The sequence below is a fragment of the Rhopilema esculentum genome, chromosome 10 (genome assembly GCF_057945365.1).
Source record: "Rhopilema esculentum isolate cy_ngs chromosome 10, ASM5794536v1, whole genome shotgun sequence".
Taxonomy (NCBI): Eukaryota; Metazoa; Cnidaria; class Scyphozoa; order Rhizostomeae; family Rhizostomatidae; genus Rhopilema; species Rhopilema esculentum.
Window position 1 is genome coordinate 1,237,908 of NC_142824.1, and position 14,370 is coordinate 1,252,277.

Here is a 14,370-nt window from a genome sequence, read left to right on the forward strand (position 1 = left end):
CAATGCTTTTAGATGGCACTCAGCTCGAAGTGAAGCTTACCTTGCCATGGAAAGAGCACGTCCTCTTAGAATACATAGCCAAAGCGGTGAGTGCAATGTGCTCTTTGTCATTTCATTCGACCCATGCAAAATTTTTTAAATAACTCAAGCATGGGTTGGCTATTCCTTGACACGATGTGAATGTTTATTTTGTGAAGAAAAGATACCTTTCAATAGGTTTTTCATGGATGATTGGAATCAAGGGGTGTTTGTTTAGTACTAATAGCTGTTGCCAGCGATGCAATCCTAACAACATTGCTTCTTCTATTGTTAACCCTTATTTTCCAATTTCTTTTTTAGGCTTGGCCTATTGATCAGTCGAAGTGAGTTCTTTTTTAATCAAACTCCTGAAATGCAGTTTATTTGCTTGTCTTCTGAATTTGGTATTTGCACGGCATGTTACTACGAGTCGCATTTTGGTCTTGTGTTTTTAGTTAGTTGTTTTTCCATTCAGTAATAAAATTTATCAACGATTAAGGTCGTCGGGCCTTTGTAATAGACCATTGAGTTGTTTGAAAAGTATTGGAAAAGAGGCCTAAAATTTGCCCCGAGACGAAAATTTTACCATTTAAAGCAATACTGTAAATCCTCAAATTGGCCCCCCCCCTTCGAAAAAGCCCCCCCCCCCTTCTCGAATAAGCCCCCACTTCTACCGTATATTCTCCAATTGGAACCCCTCAATTTGATGGTTTTTGCGATCTTTGCAACGATTGTTGCCTATGGCGTTTTATTGAGTTACCACAACAGATTCATACTTTTGGTAATAATTGATTAAATGCTCATAAAAAGATTCCTCCTAAAATAAACGAGGTATTTTAATAATGTCTTCTTAATTTCTACAATAATTTTATTAGCCCCCCCCTCGTATAAGCCCCCATCGAATAAGCCCCCATCGGATAAGCCCCCATCCAAAAATGTCAAAAATGAATAAGCCCCCAGGAATTCGAGGATTTACGGTAATACAAAATTTTTGGCAATGCGTCTGCAATTCTTCCAAGATAATTCAGCTTTTCAACATCCCTAGATTTTTCCTTGACTTCTTAGCTCATCTTTTTTTTTAAATCTATTTATGCTATGATTCGCAACATGATGTCATTTTTACAGTCGTTCGACGCATGTTGACGTATTTATCAAAGGCTCGTATGATTTCCTTGTGGACATCACATCAAAGCAAAAGTTCACCAGTTCTTATAGGCAAGTTCGTCATTATAAACATCATTACGTTTTACACCTTTGAATACATTTCTGTAAGGCGTTGTTTTGGGAAGGTGTTTATCAGTTGGCGATATCATGGGAAAAGGGATCCCTAAAGTTATATCATCAAACCGAAGCAAGGGGGGGGGGGCAGATGGGAAAGAAGAGCAAATTTCTTCTTGGAAGTATTTTGGGAGGGAAAAGAAATAGGGGCAAGTGTAGATTCTTAAGGGTGAAGCTTTTTGCATTGGTGGGTAATTGATAGACGTGAGTGGGAAATTTAGATCTAATGTACCTGAGATATTCATGAGTACTGGAGATGATATTGCAGATATCCTGAAATATTTCAAGTGCCTGTAGTTTGAAAAAAAACAAAACAAAACTGCCAAAAAAAATTAGAATTTCAATTGGAATTTATGATGTTCCTAATTTCTAAGCAACCTCAAAGATTTGTCCGGCAACTCAGTTTAAAATAATCGGGAATCTTGAAAGTAGTGTTAAAATAAGTAGTATATTGATTAAGATTTCATCTTGGATTCGTAGCTGAAAACTACTAAATGCCTTTTAATCCAAATTTTTTATTCTAGGAAAACCGTTGTCTACAAGTTTGAACAAACAATGAAAAGGTACTCCTTGAATTCTTTGAAATATTGGAAAACTTGCAATTATTTTATAAAAATTGAAGAAGAATGAACCTGTGCACTTGAAACAACTCGATACATGACAGTAATCTTTGGAAAAGACTGTGTTTTTGTTGGTATATAATCTTCTGCAAAGGGAGACAGTGTAATATGTGGTTTTGTCTGCTTCTTATTCGCTTTAGTAAACATATGATATTCGGCGATGCTTCATGTTCTTATGTCCCATGTTTTTAGGCCTTTTTTCTACTATTAGATTCAATATTGTGCTTATTAGCCGTACATTTTTCTCGCAGTGATGCATTCTTTCACCCGTTCTTATTTCTTTACATTATAGCCTGCAAGCTACTGACGAGCTGCTTGTGAGACTTCAGTCATTTTCGATAAACCCTGCCTATACGACCATTCCCGACAGTGCCAAAGACGGTGTTCCATTGTTTCACTTGCCGCAGAGTTCCAGGACGCCTGTGAGTTACAAATTAATGTTACATACATATCATCCAATCTTGTTGTCTTCCTTGCTCCTTTAGACTTTGGAAGGTCTATAATGCTTTTATTCCAGAGCTTTATTTCTTAAATGACAAGACTTTCGATCGAATTTCATTTTCTTATGTAGACAGATATGTAGCAGGACACCGAACTGTAAAAGCTTTATTTAATCATCATCGCTGTCTTTGGTAAGTGGTAAATGAAGGTGTTTTTCGAACGCAGGTGCTGTCTTTACAACAAGGCAAGTCAAAGTGAGTAGTGCCCTTTCAATCCTGCTTTAGGCTTTTTATTAAATGAAACTTATTATAGTTACAGGATGAATTGGAGCTGGCCGACTTTGCTTATGACCACATTTTTATAGTGGCTATTATCATCTCTTTAGTCTTTTAATACGAATGGCCTTATTGAGAAATATTTGTATCTTTCATGTTTGACACGATATTGTTTCTTGCAAAAAAACTATGCCGTACATTTTATGCATTCATTTGGTGTTGTCTTTCCGTTGAAGTAAATTGATCACGAAAGGTTAGATATTGCAATGTTTTTTGTATATTTTGAAAAGGAAGTCTGCAAAGTCGCAGGAGGCACTTTTTGCAGAATACTGGAAGCCAATTCTGCATCTTGATACCAAGACGTGGTGGGTAAAGATTTAACGCTGCGTTTTAGTATCTTATCATGCAACGATTTTTAATATCTAAATTGTATAATTGTTAATGATTTGTGTTTGTTATTCAAAATCTTCTATGTAATTATGATAGGCGAAAACTCACGAATGCATCAAAAAGCAAGAGGATTTTAAATACGCAATCCAGAGTGGATATTTCTGCCCTTCACATAAACATATTGTTCAAAAGGAAAAATTACATCAACATGCACATTGACATTTTAAACAAGAAGACGACAAGTTATCTTAAATATATTTTACAGTTTTTTCAATATGATTTTATTGCTTCGCAGTTCAAACTCGTAGTTGGGTTCGTTCATGTGACGATTGTCATAATATTGCTAGAGACAAATTTAGAAAGCCTTTTCTCAAGCTTCAATGTATTTGCCTTTGGCTCATGGTGCCTCTTGTTTTTTAGGCAGAAGTGGTTTCATTGTCACAGAGTCAGTATACTTCTTGAAAATGATAGGTAAGCCATTATGTATTGAGGCCTTTGATCTAAGACAGTTTTTGACCGAATAGACAGCCTTGAATTTCTCTCTGCCCAGTTTTGTTGATGCTGGTCTGCATCAGCTGGTCACATACTTAAAGCAAGCAGAGGCGTTAGAAAAGAGATATAGACTTTTCCTTTTTATGAGCTAAAACAAAGCCCCCTTAAGTGCTAGGTGAGCCACCGATCTTTGTCTTGATTTTTCAGTCTTATTAGTTTCCTTCCGAGTTATTTTCATATAGTTTCCTGGTAAGTAGTTGGAATTGTCCCGATGATAAGTCTTCTTGCATTTTCATCGTTGATCTTTCGTGCATTTTCATTGAACTGTACTTGCTTTATCATTGAAGTTGAAAATGAAATGATTTTTATGATATCTATTGCTTACTTATTCTAATGTTCTTTGTAAAGGCCAATATCGAAGAACTTGTTCATACCGTCAGTGAGCGAGCGATACCATACAGTTCATTGCAGAACGGCGATGAATGCATTGAACAGATTTCTGAGGGACTGGAGCTCGTTTGTTCTTCTGGAAAACCATTCCTACATCAGGTTTCTTGGAAGGTAAATACACTTATGTTCGAAAAGTATTGCACCACCCGCCACAAAATGGCAGCACTGTCGCAAGATTTTTTTTAGCTAACCAAAATTCAAATAGCTATAGCAAGTTAAATGAATGTTTAAGGATGACTGTTTAGGTGGAAAATAATGGAAAATTTATCAAGGTCTAGCAAAATAATGAAATAGCTCCAGCTGAGAACTGATCAAAAGCGAATTGTTCAGACAGAAATTATGCTTAGGTTTGATTACCCTTGTCAGAATTCATAGCAGGTTTCTGCCTTGTCTCGTATTCATTGCGTGAATTACTTGAAATTTAACTTTTACTCGTTTACATGTCTTGTATTTGTTTTAGCAGCACAATTGCATAAGGTTGTTTGTCTTTTAGTTGAGAGGCAAGGAATTTCTTGTTTAAAAAAGTTTCGTTCGCTTTCCATGGATGATAGAAACATTCCAAAATCGTTTCGTTTTGAGCTTTCATTTCACTTTTTCCATATAATAACAAAATGTTTACTCTTAATGAACCTTTAGATCGTTTCGAATGTTTGATATTTCACAAATGATTCTCTTTGTAGCAAGAGTCAGAAAACACCGTACTCGTTCTGTCTTCTTCGGTTGGTTTTCAAAGGTCTTTGCGTGGTAATAAGATTGGCGTTTCTCGGTGGCACAGCTGGAACTGAAAGACACAAGGTCAGCTAATCAGTGCATCTTTTTGGGGCACTTTATCGTGTTATGGGAAACTTACAGTCATTCAATTTATCGACTAATTGATAGATAATAGCTGAAATAAAAAGTAAAAAAGCGCTGAAATTAAAGTGTTACCTAATCTAAACAAGAAAAAGAAAGCCATTTCACCATCAAATGCATGTTGTATCTAGTGGGCGAAAGCCCTGAAAGGTTGGCACCCCAAGTACCGAGAAAATGTTGTTTCGTTGAAAAATGACAACAGGTGAAGAATATACTTGGCTTGGCAATTTGTTGGCGAATTGGCTATTTGTAACGTACGAGTTAATGAGATACGAGGAAGTAGTGCAAGAAAACCTGTTTATTCGAATGAAACCAATTTTTGAATCAATTTCCTTGAGTATCTTTAAGCAGAAAGTCGTTGCCTTCAAAAGTCTCAAAACATAACATAATGTAAATTTTCTGGTTGCGAAAGAAAAACAAAATGATTCCTTATCCACGAGGTCCTCCAAGGTCCAAGCAAGAACTTATTTAAAGTCTTTCAACAAACATTAATTTTAGTTAAACGTTGTTTCAATTGGAAAATGAAAAAAAGAATGGAAGTTACGCTTCACTGAATTTGCTAACTTATTCGCATGTTATTGGCTGATTAAACAATAAATAAGCTAGATAACAATGAAGTTCATTGTGTGATCCGCCACAAGCGGCCCTGCTTCTGTCAATCAAATTGGTTACAGACCTCCCGAAGTATGGTCAGTGAAATACCCTTATTAGTGAAATATTGTAATGGGTTAATGTCAAATGAAAGTTAAAAAACAAAGTCAAATGACAATATTTTGAAGAGGGAAGTACCGGCCCTCATGTGGACATTTTTCTGGCAATCTGTAACAATAGACCAGTCTATTTTTTTTCTCATTTATAATTTGTTCATTTTATTCTTTCAGATTATGTGGTTTTAATTCAGAAATTCAAAAAATAGCCTTTTGAAAACATAACCTTTCCACTAATATTAGCATAACCATTTATGATAATATGACCTAAAAACAAGTTGAAAAAATTTTTCTTTTTGATTTTCAGATTGTTTCAGAACTAAAAGAAAGTCTTGATGCAATCAAAGCTCCATTGAAAAAGCCACTTTTTTCGCCAGAGCGAAAACTTTCCCTGGAATCTCCTTCCAAATCAATTGTGCTTACCACCAAAGAGAAGAGATGTGTGATTTTTCTTGAGAAGCCTTTAGAAAGGATACTTGTAAAGTAAGCAGTTTTAAAATCAAATTCGAATTTCTTTCCGGTCACTTTGCATATCTTCAATGAGACATTTGGTGTCATAACGCATTGATCAAGTGTTGCTAAAAGCGCTTTAAATGTTCCATATTACCTCTTTAGCATCGCAGCATGAATCGGGTTACCATTTTATGTAAACATGAATCTCTTGTGTTCACCTGCATTTGGAATGATTCTGGTTTTCTAGGCTTTAAAGGCAGGGTGGGTTACACGCTAATTTTAATACCTTTTGGTATAAATAAGGTTTCTGTAAACAGGTTCCAAGACACTGGCAATAAACGCAGAAAGCTTAGGCTTTTTTAAATCAGAGCTGACGGAAACATGATCCTTTTTGTGTATTTAAGTGTTCTTATCTGGTTTAGTCCTTAGTATTTAGGTTTAGCTCTGTGCTGTCTATACTCTCTAACCTTGTTTACAATTGTTATTGCATTAGATATGAAATTATACCGGATGACCTGAGGTCTGCTGAGTACAAGGGCCGAGGCCATGCCAGCGTTTTGGATGTTACTGAATCAAGCAGCAGGTTAACACCAGTCATTGTTCCTGGTGGAATAGGCCCAGAAAGAAGCAATCCAATTCTTGGTGCCTTATCGCGCTATACCTATAACCAAAGATGGGTTTGGAAGATGTCATGCCAGACGAAAGCACTTCCTATTGGTGCTGTGGCTGCCATTCTCTATGCGCTTACAAAGTATGCAGTCATAATTTTGAAAATATACGTTTTTTCTTTGTCTTTATTCAGAACCTTTGGAAACATTAAAGGCTAAAAATGTTACTTCTTGCTAAATTTCCTGTCCAAAGATACACTGCACCCAGCAAACGCTCAATGTCACCCATCTCTTTCTTTTCAAACAGTGTTATGATAGTAAGCTCTACAATCAACATTTTTAGGCACCAGGAGATGCATTATCTGTTACCTTTACCATCTTAGACACAAGTTGTTTGGAGGACTTTTGGCAGGGACTTATGGCTGCATTATTAAATTACATCTTTTCCAAACTTGAGCTATCTTAGTTTGCATATTGCAATCTCTCTAATCGATAGTTTATTTACTGACATGGCCACGTCTCCTACTTTAGGCGACGTCTCCTCGAAGGCTTTCATTTCTGCAGCAGCAATCAAAATGGTATCATAACAATGGTAAAGGAAGTCCCGATGGAGGTTAGTAGATGGCAGTCACCCTGTCTGCATGTTGTCTTTTTTCATTTCATTTCGATTCTATTAAACTATTAGTATTTTTTTCTATTTAAATAGAAAAAAATTAACCTGAACCTGAATTGAATTTTGAGAATGTATGCAGTGCGGTTTGGTTAAACAAATTTGTCTTGAATTGCATTTTGCCCAATTGGATATTTCGTTTGAAAACATTGACCAGAATATTTTCATTGCTAATCCGTGAAAATGTTTGGAAACATGAAGTGTTTAATGTATTGTCATAAATAATCAGTGAAAATGTTTGAAAAAGAGTAGCAGTAAAATATCTATAGGAAGCTAGATTATTTTTCGACAAACTGGTGTTCAGCTGAACTGCTGTGAATATTTATGAAAACATTTTTCATGCGGCTCTAAGGACGAGATTTGAACGAATTCTTTTCAGAGAAACTATGAAATTATTGCAAGTGGTCTTCAAACAACCAAGAATGAATTGGTGCTAACATGAATCGAATAAATTCCCCTAAGAATCAATCAATCAGCTTTATGCTTTTATTCAAAGAAGGTTCATGGCTGTGAGAAAATTGCGTGAGAACTTTGCAAGAAAGAGTTTCTTTGTCAAATGTTTCATTTTTTATAACATTAAGTCTGCGCGTTTTCATTTTGTAAAAATGTATCATCCCATTTTTCTGATTAATTTGTATGTACGTTACCGGACCGAGGTCTGACGTGACTTGACATTAGAAAATTGATACAGTATTTTTCAATCGTAGAATGTCATTCCAAAAGTAACAAACACGATTTTTAAAATCAGTTCATCTTCAAGTCAGTTTACTTTTTCTTTTCCAGCTTCCAGCAGTGTCTCCAACCGCCGATAAAAACGTTTGTGTTCTGCAGTTCGTTCTGTTTCCTCCGCACCGTTGTATACAGCTCAAAGAAGGGTTTCAAAACGAGTCTGTTGAAAGTGATGCCTTTAGAGATGGAAAGGGTGACCTTCAAATTGCCACCGAGATATGGGTAGAACCCCATTGCGGTGTCGTAGGTAGCGCGGGGCGAGCCTTACAATACATTGATGGAATGAAGTATAACGAAATACCAGAACAGGTATGTTTAACGCTTTGCAATTACTTTGCAGAAAGATCCCTCGCTGGAATACTTTTCATCATAAAAAACCCAGCTCTGGTCTTCGTTAGGTCTTTCAAATATTTGATTTTCTCTTGCCCCTTGACTACACATTTTGCTAATAAACCATAATTTGCCCTCCTTTGTTAAAGATTTTTTGCCAAGATCATCAAACAGTAAAAGAGATGGTGACATATTCGCATTTGGAGAGCATGTGCATTGACAGCCTACTGACAACCATCCCACCTCCTCCTGATGCAGAGGTCAAGCCACCTTCGGAATGGTTTGCTAACTCCACCGTAGTTGACGTGCCCTTCTTGTTTGACATTGTTCCTCTTTTGGCAAAGTCGAAGCAAGTGTGCTTGCTGTTGCCATTGCTCAAAAGTGCCGAAAACGGTGAGATATGTTTATACACCATCCCTCATGTTTCACAACCTATACAGCGCAGTATCTTAGTTGAAACCAATTGAGGGATAGTCTTAAATGACACAAGAAAAGATAGAAGAATCGAGGTTTTAAGTATTTATAAATATATGGTGATATAAGTAATTATTTAATTCTATTATGTTATAAGAGTGTATCAATTCTCTTGCGCCTCTCCCTCGATCCACAGTTACGTTTTTGGTATAACAATAGGTGAATTTAATCCTTAGTATTAATAGGAACTGGCTTTCAAGAAAATGCAAATCAAGTTTTATGTTTACGCATTTTATCTGTTTTCAGAGATGGAGTTTTGCGAACAACGTCCAAACGATACGCTTCTCTCGTTATTCTTCAGTTCCTTGCTGGAATCAGTTGACTGCGAGGTACCATTTACCGATGCTAATTGCGCAGCTTTCTCTTCCTTTGTTGCAAAGAGGTGTATCGAAAAGCAGAGCGTTGGCTACCGGAAATCACTACAACTAAATATTGAGTTCTCAAGCAAGCCTCTTTGGAGGTGCTACGCAGGAGCCTCACGAAGATCAATTATCATGCTTGTAGTTCCAGCTACTTTGAGCGATGTTGAAAAGATAAACCTAAAAGGGATTTTGGAACCAATGCTTAGGACCGACAAGGTGGAAGTAAAAGGAAGAGAAGACCAATTTACAGCTAATGTAGCATCAGGCGGTAAAGAGGAGGAAAAAACAGGAATGAACGATAATGACAGACCTGGTGAAGAAGACAGCGTCCAGGAACTGAGGGAATCTATTGACGATGAAGATGCAAGTGACCCATGGTTGAGTAAAGCTAGGCCATATTTTCCGGTGTTTCTTTACGAATGTAGATTTGCTACAATTTCAGATGTGAGATCGAAGCCTGGCGAGGAAGATAATATTTTTGTCGACTATCGATCAAAGCTGTCTGATTCTTCCCATGAAGAGAAAGACTACCGCCATTACTCTGGGGACATTGTTGATGTTTTGATTAAATCGGCGGAATTAACTGCATTTTGTAGGTCGCTTTCTGACAGATACTTCCAAACATTTGTCAACGGAGTTTTCAAGAATCTGCAACTTGGTTTTGCTATTAATAACAAGGACGTCGAGTCGTCAGTTGAGCTGATTTGTGAAGAATCTTGCATTGAAGTTGATATAACCAGTTTCATACGGATAATATGCAAGCATTTTAGAAACCAGCAGATAGAAGAAGAAGTATTCGATTGTTTGTCTGAAGGCAATGTTGTCATAAGGCGTGGTGGCAAACTCAGTTCAGGGAGCACTAGTAAGACGACGCCCCGTACGCCAGTAATGACAACACCCAAATGTGGAAGTGAAAATGTCCATAAGTTTGTCCAGGAGTCTTTCTTGGAAATCCTCCGTACCAAATTTAGCAATGTGCCTCAAAATGCGGAACTGTTTTACTACAATGCAAGTGATGATCAGGTGATAGTTACGGTTTTTAAGCTGTCGGTCATATTTTTAGTTAGTTTAGTAACTCCTTTTCCCTTCATTCAATAGCAGCAAAATCTGAAGCTTTGTTGATTTGGCCTCTTCAACTCGTATCAAACATTTTTGTAGCCGTCGGCTCTTGTTAAAGCTTTTAACAAGCTTATTGCTGAGATCTTTTCCGTGAAAATATTGTTTTTCCTGCAAGGGCTGTCACTTAAAATCTTCATTCAAAACTTACGCAAAGATCTACATGTTGTGCCATGATTAAACCCAGTAATCCACAAATGTTTTGATATTCTGTTTTATGTGTGTTTCGTTTTGTACTAGTGTTGGTATTATCATTTGTTGTACTCATTTGCTGTACTATTGTGGCTGTATTTTGTTAATGAGATTGGTTGTAGAGTCAGTCTTTAGCCTGGATGCTTTAAAGTATTCAGCTGCTGAAGTTGTCATATCATTACGAAGGGAATCTTGCTCAAAAGATTCTCAGGTTTCGGTCCTCTATATATATCAAACTTTATAAACTTTCTGCTCGTTTATCCCCCTTCATTTTTGCTAGCCTGATTGATAATATTCTGATTTAGTCGAATGGCGGAGACTCGGACAGTGTATCGGACGCTGAGAGCGAAATTCAAGAAGGTGAAATGCAAGAGACGGAGTTGCAAGCGAGCAGTGACGTTTATGGCTCGTCCGAACAACTGCCCTCCTCTACAAAGGAAGAAGATGCGAAAATCAACACAGACAGAGAAGATAATATTGTATGTTGAGTTTGCATTTCTTTCAAGTTAAAAAAAAGTGATGCAGTGTTGTGTTAAATTACAATGTTACAAATGCCTTTGATGTTCGTAGATTTTCGGGTATGCTTCAGCCTTGCCAAGTTTTTATGTGTACACGAGTGCTTTAAACTATGCACGGTTAACTGATTAACTTTTGTAGCTGCATTTTATTGACTGCTAGGATAAGCAAACTGTTTTAAAGTTTATTTTAGTCAACATATAGCGACAAACTTCAAGTTATTGTCAAGTGTTGACATCAAATATTGTTCTTCCACGTGCAACTGATATGTTTGGTAAATATTGAAGAGACAATGTATTTGATTTTTCAGTCGCAGCTTAGCAGAGTGAGCTTGAAAGGCAGCACCAGCACACTTTCCGCATTTGAATCAGCAGACGCTTTTTCTGAGCCTGGAAGTGCCACGGATCGTGCGTCCGAAGATGATCCTAGCACCCACCCATTGTTTCTCCATCTGATGTGCTCCTTGCGGGACAGAAATCTAGCCGGAAGCGAAATGGGTCTTTTGCCTGTTAACACGTTGCCTACTTGTCTTTGTAAGTAACATTTGTCAGCTAAATCATTTTAGAACGCTAGAGATTTCGATATAGGCCAATTATGAGTTTTTTTGCTTAAACTGTACTTACTACTTTTTGAGAAATATTCTGTTTGCATTCCAGCTGAAATCATCAGAATGCTAGAAGAGGGAGGAAACCACATAGATCCTTTCAGCTCGACCTTAAAAGTGACGCTTGATCTTATATGTCTGACCCTTCCACCTGAAAGTGAATCTGGTAAATGCTGGAAGGTGATAGACGAGACTGCATCCACGCGTGCCGAATCCGAGGCTGATGACGAATTCCTTGTCGATGAGCATGGCAGCATTGCAGAAGACGAAATGAAGCAAGGCGTGTTTGAACTCGGCGATGAGAAGGGAGTCTTGACTTCAGCAGTAAGAGAAAAAGCAAGGTGATTTGATCAGCTTGTTTTGTATTACTAATACAAGCCTACAATTAAAGTCCACGATATTGATAATTTTTGTCAAAGGCGGGTTTAAGTAACAGTCGGAATACTGATTTTATCTCCGATTCTTAGATCAAAGGCTCTCATACGGCTGCATTTTCAGATTTTCTAAAGTTTAGTCATTTTCCTTCTTTATATAGAGACTGCAGATTCAATCAGAAAGCGATAATTAATAGTTTTGACAATTACTTTACTCTTGTTTTAGTACTTTGATTGATCACACATTGATGGATCCTTTAAAGACGTTGCCCAAAGCCCAGTTGAACGCTTTCAAAATAATCGTGAAGAAAATCGAGTGGCTTTTGAAGGATGAGATAGCGTCTGCTTTAATTAACACATCGCCTGTGATCGAAGCCACTTTGGACAACGTGGCGGACCACGTGAAGAATTCGAGTACTGACAACTGCCAGTTCCGCCGCATATCATTGAGATTCGTATGTGGTTTAGACAAAAGTCTTCAGTTGTTCATGAGTGAATTGAGCAGGGCAAAAATAAATAACTATCGTTTTTTGAATAAAGGAAAGTATTTCTATCTTGCTGCGGATAATCTGAGTGAAAAACAAGTTAGAAAGGCTGACCCTAACGAAAGAACTGATCTTGATTTAAAAGAACTGCAGACGTCTAAGTGTATTTCGCCACAATTATGTCTGAGCAGTGAAGAAAATAGTCAATATGACGTGAATGACGTCACGAGGACCCTTGATTCCAACGAAGCAGAGAACGGGTTTGAAGAAAAGAGCGAATCTCTTGACCATGTGGCAAATCACGGGGAAGATTGCACGAATGAAGATATTGAATTGCTTGCTGATACAGAAACTGTTTCTAAATGCGGTCAGCTTACTAGTGTAAGCTTTAGAAGCAAAAAGGACGAACTTGCTCTTTGCAAAGAAATTGTTTTGGAAATTGTAGATTCTGTGGTAAAAGGTCTTGATCGGGAGACGAAAACAATTGAAGACACGCTAAGATCGCGCAGTGGAAGTTTGCCACTTCCCGGTAGAGAAAATACGGAAATTATAAGAAGGAGATATAGTGATACCAAAATATCCTACGAGAAGGACAACGAACTAACCCTAAATTTGCAAGATACCTCCACAGACCTTTCTGCTTTTCATAAAGATTATTCTTTCCAGAAAACTGGCCCGGATTTTTGGCTGTTTGCGAGTGTTCATGGAAGTGAGGTTATTGTTTATCACCATAAAAGGTATGCTATTTTTGCATTCTGCAAAAGTAATTCTTAAATTCATTCCGTTCTGAATCGAAAAAACCGTTCCGTTTGAACACATGATTATGACATTGTAGGATGAGCACCTAATGGCGGCGAGCTGTTTTCAAAATTTTCCCGCCTTAATCATTATATTTGATTATTATGAATGTATATACATTATATTTTCGAAGGCGGGAAGCTGTTGACTCAGGTGATGTTCAAAGTGAAAAATGCTATATCGATCTCCTTGGAATGATTGACCAAATTGGTCGACTCGTTAACCAGGTAATCTTTAGCTGTTCTTATTATATAAATTTCTTGTCGAAACCGCAGTTTCATGTAGGCTGTTTCTAGATTAAGTGCTTTGTCTGCGCTCAAATCTGAACCCCAATAGCCCACCCTGATTACTCAGATCAAACATGGCCGTTCTTCATATTACATTTCTTGCTCTGTTACCAGCAAATGCTTCTGGACGATCTACACGAGACGTTTACATGTCATAACTTGCTTGTTGCCGAAGAAGACGAACACATCTGGTCAAGAAGAGAAACCAGTCCAGCTAAGCAGCTGTTTGTGACTGCCACGTCAGAGATTGGTATGTCGTTTGAGTTTTCCAAAGTCGTGCACGGAGAATTTGAATTTCATCCTGGATATTTCGAATGCGACAAAGTTTGGGAGACATATTTACCAGTTCATTATCGATTGAAGTCAAGCCCTGGGCAGCCTAAGGGAACGTCGAAAGCTATACAAGCAGTGCGATCCGTCTTGGAAAGATTCGCTGTTTTGAACCGGTCGAATTTGTTTGTGTATCGGGAAAGCACTAACAGTGTCTTCTATTTCCGGTTTGTTCATTTACAGTTTATTAAGCTTCCGTTAGAGGTTATAGCATTGTAAAGTTTTTTCGCATCAAGCATTCATTTTTGTTTCGTTTTCGGTAGTTTAGCTTTGTCGAGATTCTTTGATTTTTCTTAAAACCCGTATTCTTTGAATAGAGACATATCCGTTGTTCGTTTATTCATCAAAACCTGTCAATTCAAGAAAACATCTTTCCAAACTTGTTTCACATTGAATTGCTTGCTATATTATGTCAAAAAGTAGCTCGACTGATTTCTCGAAGAGGAAAACTGTCTCGTTTGATGTCTGTGCTTCTGTTTTGCCAGATCGATTCCCCTTCCATGGCCCACTTTTAATGGC

General features: G+C 37.5%; 1 protein-coding gene across 2 annotated transcripts in view; it reads left to right on the top strand.

The window, feature by feature from the left end:
- Nucleotides 1-14,370, top strand: part of LOC148959197 (KICSTOR complex protein SZT2-like) — a 39,696-nt gene that overhangs the window by 8,548 nt on the left and 16,778 nt on the right. For both annotated transcript variants that reach the window (XM_089110895.1, XM_089110894.1), the window contains exons 14-35: nucleotides 13-86; nucleotides 340-362; nucleotides 1,144-1,233; nucleotides 1,821-1,859; nucleotides 2,209-2,338; nucleotides 2,583-2,611; nucleotides 2,923-2,997; nucleotides 3,443-3,493; nucleotides 3,923-4,075; nucleotides 4,645-4,759; nucleotides 5,831-6,006; nucleotides 6,470-6,727; nucleotides 7,116-7,197; nucleotides 8,038-8,292; nucleotides 8,463-8,706; nucleotides 9,034-10,172; nucleotides 10,763-10,936; nucleotides 11,284-11,506; nucleotides 11,630-11,918; nucleotides 12,178-13,173; nucleotides 13,368-13,461; nucleotides 13,636-14,018. In XM_089110895.1, coding sequence (XP_088967021.1) covers nucleotides 13-86; nucleotides 340-362; nucleotides 1,144-1,233; nucleotides 1,821-1,859; nucleotides 2,209-2,338; nucleotides 2,583-2,611; nucleotides 2,923-2,997; nucleotides 3,443-3,493; nucleotides 3,923-4,075; nucleotides 4,645-4,759; nucleotides 5,831-6,006; nucleotides 6,470-6,727; nucleotides 7,116-7,197; nucleotides 8,038-8,292; nucleotides 8,463-8,706; nucleotides 9,034-10,172; nucleotides 10,763-10,936; nucleotides 11,284-11,506; nucleotides 11,630-11,918; nucleotides 12,178-13,173; nucleotides 13,368-13,461; nucleotides 13,636-14,018 — 5,092 coding nt within the window. The remainder of the gene's footprint in view (nucleotides 1-12; nucleotides 87-339; nucleotides 363-1,143; nucleotides 1,234-1,820; nucleotides 1,860-2,208; nucleotides 2,339-2,582; nucleotides 2,612-2,922; nucleotides 2,998-3,442; nucleotides 3,494-3,922; nucleotides 4,076-4,644; nucleotides 4,760-5,830; nucleotides 6,007-6,469; nucleotides 6,728-7,115; nucleotides 7,198-8,037; nucleotides 8,293-8,462; nucleotides 8,707-9,033; nucleotides 10,173-10,762; nucleotides 10,937-11,283; nucleotides 11,507-11,629; nucleotides 11,919-12,177; nucleotides 13,174-13,367; nucleotides 13,462-13,635; nucleotides 14,019-14,370) is intronic.